General features: G+C 34.2%; 2 protein-coding genes across 8 annotated transcripts in view; one reads left to right on the top strand and one right to left on the bottom strand.

Moving 5' to 3' along the window:
* Window positions 1–392: 392 nt before the first annotated feature.
* Window positions 393–14,979, bottom strand: LOC124444797 (dnaJ protein ERDJ3B-like). Of its 6 annotated transcripts, none has more exons than XR_006948025.1 (8): window positions 4,107–4,165; window positions 3,698–3,772; window positions 3,304–3,352; window positions 2,571–2,775; window positions 2,231–2,286; window positions 2,030–2,109; window positions 1,296–1,352; window positions 393–744 (listed from the first exon to the last, which is right to left on the bottom strand). XR_006948025.1 is itself a non-coding variant. In XM_046995453.1 (7 exons), exons 3-7 carry the CDS (start codon window positions 13,476–13,478, stop codon window positions 11,855–11,857), a joined length of 357 nt encoding a protein of 118 aa, XP_046851409.1. In that variant the 5' UTR covers window positions 13,479–13,530; window positions 13,868–13,959; window positions 14,856–14,979; the 3' UTR covers window positions 11,847–11,854. The 6 variants fall into 6 exon arrangements, 3 of the variants coding, with proteins under 3 accessions (XP_046851409.1, XP_046851408.1, XP_046851410.1); XR_006948026.1 differs by having other exon boundaries at window positions 2,030–2,105; XR_006948024.1 differs by lacking the exons at window positions 393–744; window positions 1,296–1,352; window positions 2,571–2,775; ... (1 more) ...; window positions 3,698–3,772; window positions 4,107–4,165 and adding exons at window positions 12,340–12,544; window positions 13,059–13,107; window positions 13,456–13,530; window positions 13,868–13,959; window positions 14,856–14,979 and having other exon boundaries at window positions 2,067–2,109.
* LOC124444793 overlaps window positions 7,394–15,647 on the top strand; it is a 49,742-nt gene continuing 41,488 nt past the window's right edge. The window contains exons 1-2 of one of the 2 annotated variants that reach the window (XM_046995444.1): window positions 7,394–7,618; window positions 8,167–8,274. In XM_046995444.1, the coding sequence (XP_046851400.1) occupies window positions 7,564–7,618; window positions 8,167–8,274 (163 nt within the window). In that variant the 5' untranslated portion in view covers window positions 7,394–7,563. The remainder of the gene's footprint in view (window positions 7,619–8,166; window positions 8,275–15,647) is intronic. The other variant, XM_046995443.1, reaches the window with a different exon arrangement.

Here is a 15,647-nt window from a genome sequence, read left to right as displayed (position 1 = left end):
ACCGCTTTCGGTAAAGTCGACATAAGCGGGAAGCCGTATCAAAATCTCAACTTTTCGCTACATCAAATCACTAGATATAGCTAACATTCTGTTTTACAGGAACGTGGAAAACCATTGCGTCAAATTTGTGCGTTGAGGCCAAAAGGAAAATTTGCCTCACATCGTGAAGGGAAGACTACCGCTAAGGTTTAATACCTTACATAAGATGGCTACCATTAAGGATGTCGAAACATCACTCTACACCATTAAACTAAAATACATGGAACGCTACCTGAAGCAAATTATTGAATCCAAATCTTACACCCAGGCACGCGTGTGTAGTGTTTCGAGTTGTTGAAAATTGATTGACTACACACGCCTGTCTGGGTGTAAGCTTAGGCTTCGAGAATTTATTAGACTTTTCTATTAAAGGTAGCGTTCCATGTATTTTAGTTCAATGCTCAACACTAACACACACAATCTTTATCAAGACTGTACTAACGTGGACAATCTACATCAACAAAGATTGTATGTTATTATATCTATCTCCATCTTAAGGAAAAAGTCATATATAACTGTACTGCTCACGTGGGTGTTGTCGTCATCCGAACACTCGTGATCTCTGTTTTTCGAAGACATTCGACAATCCTCTTCGTTTCCTTTCGCTATTTGTTCATCGCCTTCGGGATTTATATTTTCTTTCGAGCTGTCATGATTTTCTTGAACATTCTCGACTTTTTCAATTGATGTTGTCACCTCATTCGTCTAAAATATCACGGGAATTTATTCGCTGATAAACTGGACAAAATGGTCCAAACCTGCAGACCTGCTAACCTGCAGATCAGAAGGTCAGTTTTATTCCACTTGAAAATCTTTTATTGAAAAACAAGTCAATTAAATGGGAAAAAAGCTTAACAAATTCGAAAAAAATGCAACAAATCAGAAAAACAATTAGATCCAATTGAAAGAACAACTCAACTATTTCGATAAACAACTAAATGAAATTAAAAACTATTTAACGAATTCGTGAGAAAAATTGATTCAATCCTGGATAAAAAACAAAAAATCCTGTTGTGTGCTCGGGTTAAAACGACGGATTAATACAAGAATTAGACAGAAGTTAAAAGCTCTTGTAAAACTTCAAACTCTGAAGAAAACTTTGCCAAAAAGGGAATAATTTGAATTTAGCTGGTAATTCAAATATACGTAAATCTTCGCAGTCTCCACACATCAGCATTTTTATCATTGACGAGTACCTCATCAACACATATTGCACCTCATCAACAAATGTTGTATCTCATCAACACATGTTGTACCTTTTTACTGTCGTTACTTTTCTCTCGTTCTGTTTTCTTACGATTAGCTCGATTTCTCTGAAAACAAAATGGAGGCAAAACTAGCTATGTAACCGTGTGAAGACCAATATTGCCAAACAGGAATAGTGAAAAAATGAACTACGGATCCAGGGAAAGCGCAAAATATGTTCCGGACTTAGAGAATGTATGCCAACTAAGATGCATTGCGCGTTAATCACCACGCGACGGCCATATTTTGGGTGGCGAAAATGGCGGATTTTGTCATTGTAGTTAATGCAACTAGGACAAACGATAATAGTTATTGCGAAATTGAATTTTCAACCAATGTTTTTTTGTTAACTCTCACAAATTAGACGATGTAGTGTCGAAGTTGAATTCAGTGAGTTGCAGGCTCAAAAAGCAAAAATGTCAACATAAACAAATACGCGCAATGCATCTTGGTTAACACAAATTCTTTAAGCCAACCATTACATTCTGAATTAGTCGATACGTTTATCTATCAGTTGATATAATGATATTCCATTAAAACTCTGTATGAAATAGGATAGAGTACATTCTCCTGTATCCAACATTATCAAAAGACAATCCTTCATAATTACGTAGGAGGGCCTTCGGACGAAAAGTCCATTTAGGTTTAGCCTGCACTCGAGAAACATTTCAATTTTGTCTGATTAACATAGCTAATAACCAGAAAGACTAAATAAACTTTAAATAAAAAACAGGTGAAATGAAACCTTTCTTCTAGCTTTGCGTTTTTCCGCTTTTTTCTTCGATTTCTCCTCTTCCTGTATTAATTCTTCGGCATTTTTTCTTGCTTCCAAGATATAAACACACGATATTACAAATGCATTTCAAAAACACCAGAAATACCACGAGAAACAATCATATCGACAAAGTATACATTCAACGTCGTATATGATAGAATTGCAGCTTACTTCTTCAGATATTTCTGGACGGACCTGTTTTTTCTTTTTCAAAACTTCTTGCTTAACTGGAAATTAAAGTATAACACACCACTTACATAAAGGGAATACACACCATTTCTATTGCAAATTGTCATGTACTTTGCCATCACTTTCTCAGCATTTCTATTTGTAGTAGTTTTAAGAGGAATGAAAGCAACAGGAAAAACAGATTGATTGATTTGAGAGAGTATGAGAGAGACACAAAGGGCCGAAATGCCCACCAAATTTCACCTGTTTTCAAGGCCGCTCTATAGGAAACCAAACGTCAACCAACCTTACGTAAGTTTCAAAGCTACTCATACAAACTTACAAGAATTAGCTGTTGCTTTACTGACTTCTTGCCATCATATCAGAATACTTTGCATGATGTTGTCAACTTCGATAAATGGGAAAATCCTCGTCCGAGTCAGACATAAGAAAATCATCATCATCATCATCATAGTCGTCGTCATTGTAACCATCATATTCGTCATTGTATTCATCATCCGAATAAAAAAAATTATCTGGAGCAAAGTCTATAAAAGTAACTATTCAAAGACAAATGACTATAATGAATGAACATACAGGGACTGCGGAAATCAATAATTGGCGGGGGTCATATTCACACATGCATGTTATAATCCGTAGAAAACACGAAATTTTAAAGGAACTTAATATGGCATGTCATGGATACATAAATATTACACCTTCCCTCACCAATTATCGATTTTCCGCGGTCCCTGACTTAAGGAGGTGAAGATGTAGAAGTGTAAGTAAATGAATTTAGTGAAATTACTGCATTTTAACAAAAGACATGCAACTATAAAAGTTCACATCCAGCAAAATTGTGTAAAGTTTAAAAATAAACAAGCATGACAGTGCTAATCCTTCCAGGATTGCTAGATTATCATAAAAAACAAGATTCCTGACACATAATAACCTGATTCTAACGGATAAATGACATGTCTTTGGCACTAGTTTCAAAGTGTATATGGCCATCAAGCAGGTTGTATACAACTGTGTATAGTCTGCGTATTTATTCACTGTAAAATGTCAATACTCACATCCATTATTGCTGAAGAATATGTGAGCAAACAAATCAAACATATCTGCCTAAAATGAAGTACAATAAAATTTATCAGTGTCAGCATGCAATCAATGCTCATCAAATGTATTGTGGTTTTATATGAGAATGTACCCCTGAAAACATCTAACTGAGAAAGTTGCATACATTGCAAATTCAACTCTTCCCCATGTGAAATGTTTTGTTAACTCCACACTACCAACCATTGATATCCTGATCTTATCATCATACATTGCAAATTTAACTTCCCCCATGTAAAATGTTATGTTAAGTCCACACTAGCAACCATTGATATCCTGATCTTATCATCATACATTGCAAATTTAACTAACTCCCCCCCTCCCCATGTAAAATGTTACGTCCACACTACCAACCATTGATATCCTGATATCATCATCGTCTTCCTTACTGGTCAACCTCTTGTATGCCTCAGAAATTTCTTGAAATTTCTTAATTGGATAAATAATGAACAATAATTACAACAAGGTGTTTGTAGCTGTTGTCCCAACTAGTTAAACTGGAAGTTGGCTGAGAAAACTCAAGATATTTTATTTATATTCTGCAGTTATATGCACAGCATTTGTGCAACTGGCTTCAGAATTTCAATGCACTATGTAGTTACTTAGCCAATCAGAGCTTCATACAAGCCATCACAGTTGTAAATTAAGTTGGTTAAACAATTTGTTTTTATCTTGTTTTCCTGCACAAAAAGGGAATTTTTACATACATATATGAGACCAAACAACTAAAGAATTTCATATAATTTTTAATCATTTTATATACCTTGGTTGATTCAGCACTGTTGCTATGTTTATCCGGGTGCCATCGCAGGGCTAGCTTTTATAACTTGCAATTTCATCTTGTGTGGAGCCTATAGAACAGATGCGTCAATATCATTAATCACTAGTTGCCATTTGACATTTCTATATAATTAGTTGATAATGGATATGGTTTCTTTATAAGAAATAGCCTTATTACCACACCAGGTTATATTGTTACATTTGGCAATTGTGGGTTTTGTTAGGTAATAATTATTGATACCACACTTATATTGTGTACAATTTATTTGGTAGTGACTGTGGGTTTTGTTAGGTAATAATTATTGATACCACATTTATATTGTGTACTGTTCATTTGGTAGTGACAAAATGACAATTAATTTTGTTTTCACATTTGGATGCAGTTTTGCAAAATATTCAGCCAATAACATGTGATAACAACAGAAATGCAGTCAAGAATCATATCTTTTATTATGTAACAGAAGTTAAATTTTTATTTATCTGATACAAAACTGTCTCATATGAATGCATTTTTACTGCTTAAAAGGAAAATATGATTATGTTGACTAAGCATATTCTTAAAATTATATAATTTACTCATTGAGAGAACATGTCCTGGCCGTTTTATAAAATGTTTACTGAGCTTAGATAAATTATTTGAAGAGCGAATACTTCAAAAGCACAACTTTTGTTTTTGGAAATTTTCAGCGGAAAAATTATAAGGAAAGGAAACTATTTATGATAGTCTGAGGAAGAAAGTATTTTCCTCAAAATCAAACAAGTTTTTAAATTGTATAATTTTAGCAATATGAGAAAACTTAAAATGGAAATCATTTGAAGCAATGCATCCATTGTTTGCATCATAAATTTCAGTATATTTACAAAGTTCAGTATAGTATAGTATAGACAGCACAGCACTTAACTGCAACTAAAAAACGAATTAAAAACAAACATATTAGTTACACATAGTAAATACATTAACCAAACCTTCAGCTATTTCAAGAATTTTCAGCGCCTCCGATTTAGTCATGACCATTTTTGCGCCTATTTAGTTCACAACCATTTTTTATATACAAAATACAAAATCTCTCGTCGCCATATTGAAAATGGGGCACGTCATCCACACCCCCCGTCCCAGGATCACAGCATTCGTAACATTACCCATAGATGTTACCAAATGTTATTGATGATGCTGCGATGTTATCAACAAGGAGAAGTGGTTCCCAACGGACGAAACATAACAAACAATACACATTTTAATTCGTAATTTAAGCAGATTTTTCATTTTTGAGTGACAGCAATTTCGATGATAATTATGAAGCTACATAGTACGAAATGACTTGTATACGAAATAACTTGCCCTGGCTGTGGTAAAACCTACATCGGCATAACACAAAGATGTCTGTCTGTACGGCTCAGAGAACATGCAACCAGGCTCTCTTCTAGTGCAGTTGGCCAGCATTTCTCTGAGTTCGAAAACGCTCAATTCCTGGCTACTCTACAAAACCAGTTTTCACAACTCAATGATCTCCCTCCACCTCTCAGAACTCCCTCTCCTATAGAAAACCTTATATTCAACAACTATAAAATACTTCAATCAAACATATCTAACAACTACCACATTCTTGCTTTTCTTGAAGCACTTCTCATCAAACACAACAAACCTTTTCTAAACACTGGACTTAAGCCTAGCAAAGAACTACAACTTTTCTCTTAAATTACAATACACTCATTCCACCAGTCGGATCTTTGGTTTCAATTCATCCTTTTGAAATACTACACCCTTTCCAACTCTACTTTTATAAATATCACACTATTTAATTTCTATTGCTTACTTCCGTTACTTAATTCATGCGTTGTAAATATATATGTGTATGTATGGTCACAGAATAAGGAATGTAAAGGAAGCGCCACTCGATGTCGGAACCTATGATGTTCGTGTCCCCTGTTTTGAGTTCTACAATCCATGTATTTTAAACGGCGGCCATATTTCCAGCCGGATCATGGTTTTAAATATCATTTTGTCTGAAGATGACTTTCAAATAAAGTCGAAAATTTACAGTTCACTTCTCGTCTTGCAGAGTTGTAAGTAGAACGTTAATTGTGGGTGTATATTCATATATTCAGTTGTGCCCTACTGATTTCTTTTGAAATTCAAATCACTTTCAAAAGAAATCAGTAATTCTAGTTACGCCTCTGTTGTCTTGTTTAAGTTGTTTTAATGCATATTTTGCAATCTCAAGGTGTCTTGCTTTTTCTGAATTTGCTTTATACTATATTTCTTTAAACTGTCGGCTGGTCATGGTTTTTATGAAGCTACGTGGCCAGTATTGTGTATGGAGAAAATCATGCATTACGAAATTTTCCAACGAGTTAAAAACTTTTTAGCAATCGCAAGAAACGTCGATAGTTGCTTCATTTGAGTAAGCTTGCACCATATACGAATTTTGATGTTGGCCATATCAGCCAATTTGAGGTAAGTCATGCTCATAAACCACAAAAACATGTTAAGGAAATAGTATGTGCGTAGTTTAGTTTATCAATGTATCCTTTCCCACACGGCTAACAGCCAAGAAACAGTTATTGACGTTAGTTAAATTTCCTTATGTACCATATATAGCTTAAATAGATTAACTACTCCGACCAATAGCAATATTTGTTATTTGTAATAAAGAGTATAAATACTGCTCTGTGAAATAGTAAAAATCAGATCGATCATTCAGTTCACTCGTGGTTGTTACTGAAGGTATAGAGTATATTAAGAAAGAAATATGGCGAGTAACTCGAACTCAACACAATTCAAATTTTTACCTTCAGTCATTCACAACAAATGGTCTTTGTTTGGTAATAGAAAGCATTTTTGTCAGTCCTAACACTGTACACGTTGCAATTCCGGATCTGCTTGTCTGCACGTCTATGCGTTAAATTAGTCAAAAGTAAATGGGCAAATTTTCTCATTGATTGAACTGCTGTAAATAAAATCAAAAGTTCTAATAGTTACTTCGTAGTTATCTCATGAAATACAAAGTTTATTACAGAGACAACTGACGCATAAAAAATGTGCATCAAATCCACTTGATAGCTAAACAAATGCCAGAGATAATTTGGAATCATTTTCCTGTGTATTCTCGCTCGCTGTAGTTTACTGCTGAGGATACACTTAACGACCACAAAAGAACACTTTATTTCAACAACTCTGTTATTCTCCATGCATATATTAATAGGCTAAAGGCTATTTTTGGATTACAAACATTAACAGTTTACATATTCTCCATTGTCATGTCTGTTTTTAAATTTTTACTTCAATCAGCGTGCTGAAGGAAGATGATTAAGATGACAAAACAAAGGAAGAGAACAGATAAAGCTTAGCGACTCAGTAACATTATTCACAACTCAACATCGCCACATCAAGAACGGTCGGTTAAAAGAAACTACTTTCCAATCAAGAAAAGGTCATTAAGATGTTCTTCAAAACTCTCTTTTTCATTTGTTATCTTTTGGCCACGGTCAATGCAGGTAGGGTTTTTCGACTTTAGAAATTTTAGAATTTGTAGCTTGTATTGAGACTTTGAGCACTGTGTAGTGTAGAAGACGGCGTAAACTGAGGTGTAGAAAAAGCAGTGCTGACTGTTTTGTCAGTCTTCAATTTTGATTCATCACTAGTTTATAAGACAGATTTTACTGTGAAATTTAAATTTGGCATCTTATTTTGAGAAAAATGCTTACTGGTTTTGTTTCAAGTTATTTCTATACATTTTTTTCTTGCTACAAAATCTTTAAAACTTGGTTGTGCTGAAATACAAATCATCACATTAATCGAGCTGATGACTGTTTCTCAATTCACATCGCTTTAATCGTCCTAATCAGGTAATAGAAGAAAATCGTTGAGGTACAAATGCATACCTTCAGGTGAAGATGAACTTATGACAACCTATTTTACACAAATAAGTTTTGACCTACATCAGCCCGAAGTTGTAAGTGTTAGTGTTCCATGCAATGTAGAGAACCGCGTAGAGTGCGTAATTTGCATAATTTTACAAATATGTTTACATTGCCTTTTAAAGGAAAATGGAGAACAATTGCGTTGAACAAGTGCATTGGGGCCAAAAACAATCAATATGCTGAGTTTTCATACCCAGGCCCTTCGCGGTTTATCATTGCTCTAAAGTTACATCATACCACTGGAAAGATTGGATGTGGTTCTTCAGCCAAAACCAACTGGGGCTGCACGGGATCAAACCCAATGAACATTATCATTACAGGTAAATTAATAAAAAATGATCAGCTGGAACATTTTCAAGGATAGTTTTGTTGCAAAATAGTTAACATAAAAAATCTTAATCGCCTGTCGAAGAATCATTCAAATAACTTTTGGGTAATTCAGACTTAAAACAAATGGAAGTCGATGTTCTAACACTTTTTAATGACAGCATTTCTGCATACATTGAACAATTTAATATAAACAGACGATTAAACCTTTATAAGGCTGAGTAGTTCATATTTTGGGTAGCTAGTTGACTAAGTTTTATTGTTAACGCTCTCGCCCAGCATTTCAAGTCATATTTAGTGAGAAAACTGGGTAGAATCATTAAAAGTCATACGAGGCAGAACAAAATTACGTTTGTAGTGACTTTTAAACTATCCGCGATCGCAATGTTAAAAGTCTGAATGTAGGTAATAGTAATTGGCCAAACATTACATAAAAGCATTTAATTTATGCGATCAATATTTCTGTTATTGAATTTCAGACACAAGAAATAAACGTATATTTCCTGCACCGTCTTTGATTACACCCAGGACTAATGGCAACTGGTATAGTTTGCCGGGATACAATTCTAACTCGCCGAGTATCACCTTCGCTGTACCAGGTTTCCGATGGTTGTATCATGGTCAAACATTCAGAATCTGGTACGGAGAAGATCTGCAGATTACACGGAATACAACAATCATGGAAAACTTGTATGAATGTACTCGTTTACACTACATGAGAATGTATATTTACTCATTTTAAAATTTTGTTGTTGTAATCCGAATAAAATAGTATGTTAGTCTGTTTAGTTTACTATGGCAGTATGGCTATATGATAGATGACAGGTTTCCAATAAGAAATATGAATAAACGAGAAAATGAAATATTACATCGATTCTTCTGAGCTGTAATCTACATCTGCCATTCATAAAAGTACTGGCGATTTTGATATTATCAAATTAAATCACTAATGTCGTATAAAACTTGATTTTAACATTGACTATGCACTTCGTCACACGAAACATTGTCACGAAAAAAAATCGTTTTGTGTTTACAAGATATTTAATCGTGAGCTAAATTTAAGGAATAAAATTACCAGATCGCATCGCAATTTTTTCAATCATTATGGCAGTTTGATGAGACACTGATTGCACTGAAAAGAATTACAAAAGAATTACAAAAGCAAAGAGAAAAGAAGAAAAATTTTAAAAGCAACTAAAATGATGTACTGGCTGTGAGGTAGCTACAAGAAAAAAATCTCTGAGCTACAAGCGCACACATTCGTCCTTATAAATGTTATCTTTTTACACAAGGAATTTTACATTAAGTCCACCCGTAGCTGCAATTAAGTATTCCAATTTATTCTGGTATATTTAAATACAAACTATATTGTGAGTTTGTGACGCTTTTCACGTTTTTCAAGTTTTTAGAAGAATGACCGCTTTCGGTAAAGTCGACATAAGCGGGAAGCCGTATCAAAATCTCAACTTTTCGCTACATCAAATCACTAGATATAGCTAACATTCTGTTTTACAGGAACGTGGAAAACCATTGCGTCAAATTTGTGCGTTGAGGCCAAAAGGAAAATTTGCCTCACATCGTGAAGGGAAGACTACCGCTAAGGTTTAATACCTTACATAAGATGGCTACCATTAAGGATGTCGAAACATCACTCTACACCATTAAACTAAAATACATGGAACGCTCTGAAGCAAATTATTGAATCAAATCTTACACCCAGGCACGTGTAGTGTTTCGAGTTGTTGAAAATTGATTGACTACACACGCCTGTCTGGGTGTAAGCTTAGGCTTCGAGAATTTATTAGACTTTTCTATTAAAGGTAGCTTTCCATGTATTTTAGTTCAATGCTCAACACTAACACACACAATCTTTATCAAGACTGTACTAACGTGGACAATCTACATCAACAAAGATTGTATGTTTTTATATCTATCTCCATCTTAAGGAAAAAGTCATATATAACTGTACTGCTCACGTGGGTGTTGTCGTCATCCGAACACTCGTGATCTCTGTTTTTCGAAGACATTGGACAATCATCTTCGTTTCCTTTCGCTATTTGTTCATCGCCTTCGGAATTTATATTTTCTTTCGAGCTGTCATGATTTTCTTGAACATTCTCGACTTTTTCAATTGATGTTGTCACCTCATTCGTCTAAAATATCAAGGGAATTTATTCGCTAATAAACTCGACAAAATGGTCCAAACCTGCAAACCTGCACACCTGCAGATCAGAAGGTCAGTTTTATTCCACTTGAAAATCTTTTATTGAAAAACAACTCAATTAAATGGGAAAAAAGCTTAACAAATTCGAAAAAAATGCAACAAATCAGAAAAACAATTAGATCCAATTGAAAGAACAACTCAACTATTTCGATAAACAACTAAATGAAATTAAAAACTATTTAACGAATTCGTGAGAAAAATTGATTCAATCCTGGATAAAAACAAAAATCCTGTTGTGTGCTCAGGTTAAAACGACGGATTAATACAAGAATTAGACAGAAGTTAAAAGCTCTTGTAAAACTTCAAACTCTGAAGAAAACTTTGCCAAAAGGAATAATTTGAATTTAGCTGGTAATTCAAATATACGTAAATCTTCGCAGTCTCCACACATCAGCATTTTTATCATTGACGAGTACCTCATCAACACATGTTGCACCTCATCAACAAATGTTGTATCTCATCAACACATGTTGTACCTTTTTACTGTCGTTACTTTTCTCTCGTTCTCTTTTCTTACGATTAGCTCGATTTCTCTGAAAACAAAATGGAGGCAAACTAGCTATGTAACCGTGTGAAGACCAATATTGCCAAACAGGAATAGTGAAAAATGAACTACGGATCCAGGAAGCGCAAAATATGTTCCGGACTTAGAGAATGTATGCCAACCAAGATGCATTGCGCGTTAATCACCACGTGACGGCCATATTTTGGGTGGCGAAAATGGCGGATTTTGTCATTGTAGTTAATGCAACTGGACAAACGATAATAGTTATTGTAAAATTGAATTTTCAACCAATGTTTTTGTTAACTCTCACAAATTAGACGATGTAGTGTCGAAGTTGAATTCAGTGAGTTGCAGGCTCAAAAAGCAAAAATGTCAACATAAACAAATACGCGCAATGCATCTTGGTTAACACAAATTCTTTAAGCCAATCTTTACATTCTGAATTAGTCGATACGTTTATCTATTAGTTGATATAATGATATTCCATTAAAACTCTGTATGAAATAGGATAGAGTACATTCTCCTGTATCCAACATTATCAAAAGACAATCCTTCATAATTACGTAGGAGGGCATTCGGACGAAAAGTCCATTTAGGTTTAGCCTGCACTCGAGAAACATTTCAATTTTGTCTGATTAACATAGCTAATAACCAGAAAGACTAAATAAACTTTAAATAAAAAACAGGTGAAATGAAACCTTTCTTCTAGCTTTGCGTTTTTCCGCTTTTTTCTTCAATTTCTCCTCTTCCTGTATTAATTCTTCGGCATTTTTTCTTGCTTCCAAGATATAAACACACGATATTACAAATGCATTTCAAAAACACCAGAAATACCACGAGAAACAATCATATCGACAAAGTATACATTCAACGTCGTATATGATATAATTGCAGCTTACTTCTTCAGATATTTCTGGACGGACCTGTTTTTTCTTTTTCAAAATTTCTTGCTTAACTGGAAATTAAAGTATAACACACCACTTACATAAAGGGAATACACACCATTTCTATTGCAAATTGTCATGTACTTTGCCATCACTTTCTCAGCATTTCTATTTGTAGTAGTTTTAAGAGGAATGAAAGCAACAGGAAAAACAGATTGATTGATTTGAGAGAGTATGAGAGAGACACAAAGGGCCGAAATGCCCACTAAATTTCACCTGTTTTCAAGGCCGTTCTATAGGAAACCAAACGTCAACCAACCTTACGTAAGTTTCGTAGCTACTCATACAAACTTACAAGAATTAGCTGTTGCTTTACTGACTCTTCTTGCCATCATATCAGAATACTTTGCATGATGTTGTCGACTTCGATAAATGGGAAAATCGTCGTCCGAGTCAGACATAAGAAAATCAACATCATCATCATCATAGTCGTCGTCATTGTAACCATCATATTCGTCATTGTATTCATCATCCGAATAAAAAATTATCTGGAGCAAAGTCTATAAAATAACGATTCAAAGACAAATGACTATAATGAATGAACATACAGGGACCGCGGAAATCAATAATTGGGGGGTCATATTCACACATGCATGTTATAATCCGTAGAAAACACTAAATTTTAAAGGAACTTAATATGGCATGTGCATACATGAATATTACCCCCTCACCAATTATCGATTTCGCAGTTCCTGACTTAAGGAGGTGAAGATGTAGAATTGTAAGTAAATGAATTTAGTGAAATTACTGCATTTTAACAAAAGACATGCAACTATAAAAGTTCACATCCGGCAAAATTATAAAAAGTTTAAAAATAAACAAGCATGACAGTGCTAATCCTTCCAGGATCGCTCGATTATCATAAAAAACAAGATTCCTGACACATAATAACCTGATTCTAAAGTATAAATGACATGTCTTTGGCACTAGTTTCAAAGTGTATATGGCCATCAAGCAGGTTGTATACAACTGTGTATAGTCTATATTTATTCACTGTAAAATGTCAATACTCACATCCATTATTGCTGAAGAATATGTGAGCAAACAAATCAAACATATCTGCCTAAAATGAAGTACAATAAAATTTATCAGTGTCAGCATGCAATCAATGCTCATCAAATGTATTGTGGTTTTATATGAGAATGTACCCCTGAAAACATCTAACTGAGAAAGTTGCATACATTGCAAATTCAACTCTTCCCCATGTGAAATGTTTTGTTAACTCCACACTACCAACCATTGATATCCTGATCTTATCATCATACATTGCAAATTTAACTCACTTCCCCATGTAAAATGTTATGTTAAGTCCACACTAGCAACCATTGATATCCTGATCTTATCATCATACATTGCAAATTTAACTAACTCCCCCCCTCCCCATGTAAAATGTTTCGTCCACACTACCAACCATTGATATCCTGATATCATCATCGTCTTCCTTACTGGTCAACCTCTTGTATGCCTCAGAAATTTCTTGAAATTTCTTAATTGGATAAATAATGAACAACAATTACGTCAAGAAGGTGTTTGTAGCTGTCGTCTCAACTAGTTAAACTGGAAGTTGGCTGAGAAAACTCAAGATATTTTATTTATATTCTGCAGTTATATGCACAGCATTTGTGCAACTGGCTTCAGAATTTCAATGCACTATGTAGTTACTTAGCCAATCACAGCTTCATACAAGCCATCATAGTTGTAAATTAAGTTGGTTAAACAATTTGTTTTTATCTTGTCTTCCGGCACAAAAAGGGAATTTTTACATACATATATGAGACCAAACAACTAAAGAATTTCATATAATTTTTAATCATTTTATATACCTTGGTTGATTCAGCACTGTTGCTATGTTTATCCGGGTGCCATCGCAGGGCTAGCTTTTTATAACTTGCACGAATTTCATCTTGTGTGGAGCCTATAGAACAGATGCATCAATATCATTAATCACTAGTTGCCATTTGACATTTCTATATAATTAGTTGATAATGGATATGGTTTCTTTATAAGAAATAGCCTTATTACCACACCAGGTTATATTGTTACATTTGGCAATTGTGGGTTTTGTTAGGTAATAATTATTGATACCACACTTATATTGTGTACAATTTATTTGGTAGTGACTGTGGGTTTTGTTAGGTAATAATTATTGATACCACATTTATATTGTGTACTGTTCATTTGGTAGTGACAAAATGACAATTAATTTTGCTTTCACATTTGGATGCAGTTTTGCAAAATATTCAGCCAATAACATGTGATAACAACAGAAATGCAGTCAAGAATCATATCTTTTATTATGTAACAGAAGTTAAATTTTTATTTATCTGATACAAAACTGTCTCATATGAATGCATTTTTACTGCTTAAAAGGAAAATATGATTATGTTGACTAAGCATATTCTTAAAAATTATATAATTTACTCATTGAGAGAACATGTCCTGGCCGTTTTATAAAATGTTTACTGAGCTTAGGTAAATTATTTGAAGAGCGAATACTTCAAAAGCACAACTTTTGTTTTTGGAAATTTTCAGCGGAAAAATTATAAGGAAAGGAAACTATTTATGATAGTCTGAGGAAGAAAGTATTTTCCTCAAAATCAAACAAGTTTTTAAATTGTATAATTTTAGCAACATGAGAAAACTTAAAATGGAAATCATTTGAAGCAATGCATCCATTGTTTGCATCATAAATTTCAGTATATTTACAAAGTTCAGGATAGTATAGTATAGACAGCACAGCACTTAACTGCAACTAAAAAACGAATTAAAAACAAACATATTAGTTACACATAGTAAATACATTAACCAAACCTTCAGCTATTTCAAGAATTTTCAGCGCCTCCGATTTAGTCATGACCATTTTTGCGCCTATTTAGTTCACAACCATTTTTTATATACAAAATACAAAATCTCTCGTCGCCATATTGAAAATGGGGCACGTCATCCACACCCCCCGTCCCAGGATCACAGCATTCGTAACATAACCCATAGATGTTACCAAATGTTATTGATGATGCTGCGATGTTACCAACAAGGAGAAGTGGTTTCCAACAGACGAAACATAACAAACAATACACATTTTAATTCGTAATTTAAGCAGATTTTTTATTTTTGAGTGACAGCAATTTCGATGATAATTTATGAAGCTTCATAGTATAAATCAAATTCCGAATACGAAATAACTTGTATACGAAATAACTTGCCCTGGCTGTGGAAAAACCTACATCGGCATAACACAAAGATGTCTGTCTTTACGGCGCAGAGAGCATGCAACCAGGCTCTCTTCTAGTGCGGTTGGCCTGCATTTCTCTGAGTTCGAAAACGCTCAATTCCTGGCTATTCTACAAAACCAGTTCTCACAACTCAATGATCTCCCTCCACCTCTCAGAACTCCCTCTCCTATAGAAAACCTTATATTCAACAACTATAAAATACTTCAATCAAACATGTCTAACAACTACCACATTCTTGCTTTTCTTGAAGCACTTCTCATCAAACACAACAAACCTTTTCTAAACACTGGACTTAAGCCTAGCAAAGAACTACAACTTTTCTCTTAAATTACAATACACTCATTCCACCAGTCGGATCTTTGGTTTCAAT

Source organism: Xenia sp. Carnegie-2017, unplaced genomic scaffold, assembly GCF_021976095.1.
Source record: "Xenia sp. Carnegie-2017 unplaced genomic scaffold, XeniaSp_v1 HiC_scaffold_21, whole genome shotgun sequence".
Lineage (NCBI taxonomy): Eukaryota > Metazoa > Cnidaria > Anthozoa > Malacalcyonacea > Xeniidae > Xenia > Xenia sp. Carnegie-2017.
The sequence above is the reverse complement of the archived record's forward strand: the minus strand, read 5'-3'. Positions and strand labels throughout refer to the sequence as shown.

Excerpts from the sequence above, each read along its gene's own strand:
- LOC124444797 (XM_046995452.1), bottom strand. The coding sequence starts at position 13,478 with ATGATGATATCAGGATATCAATG. Across the intron at positions 13,108-13,455 it reads ATGATATCAGGATATCAATG|GCAGATATGTTTGATTTGTT; the intron begins GTTGGTAGTGTG and ends ACTTCATTTTAG. Across the intron at positions 12,056-12,339 it reads TAAAGCAACAGCTAATTCTT|TTAAGCAAGAAATTTTGAAA; the intron begins GTAAGTTTGTAT and ends TTTAATTTCCAG.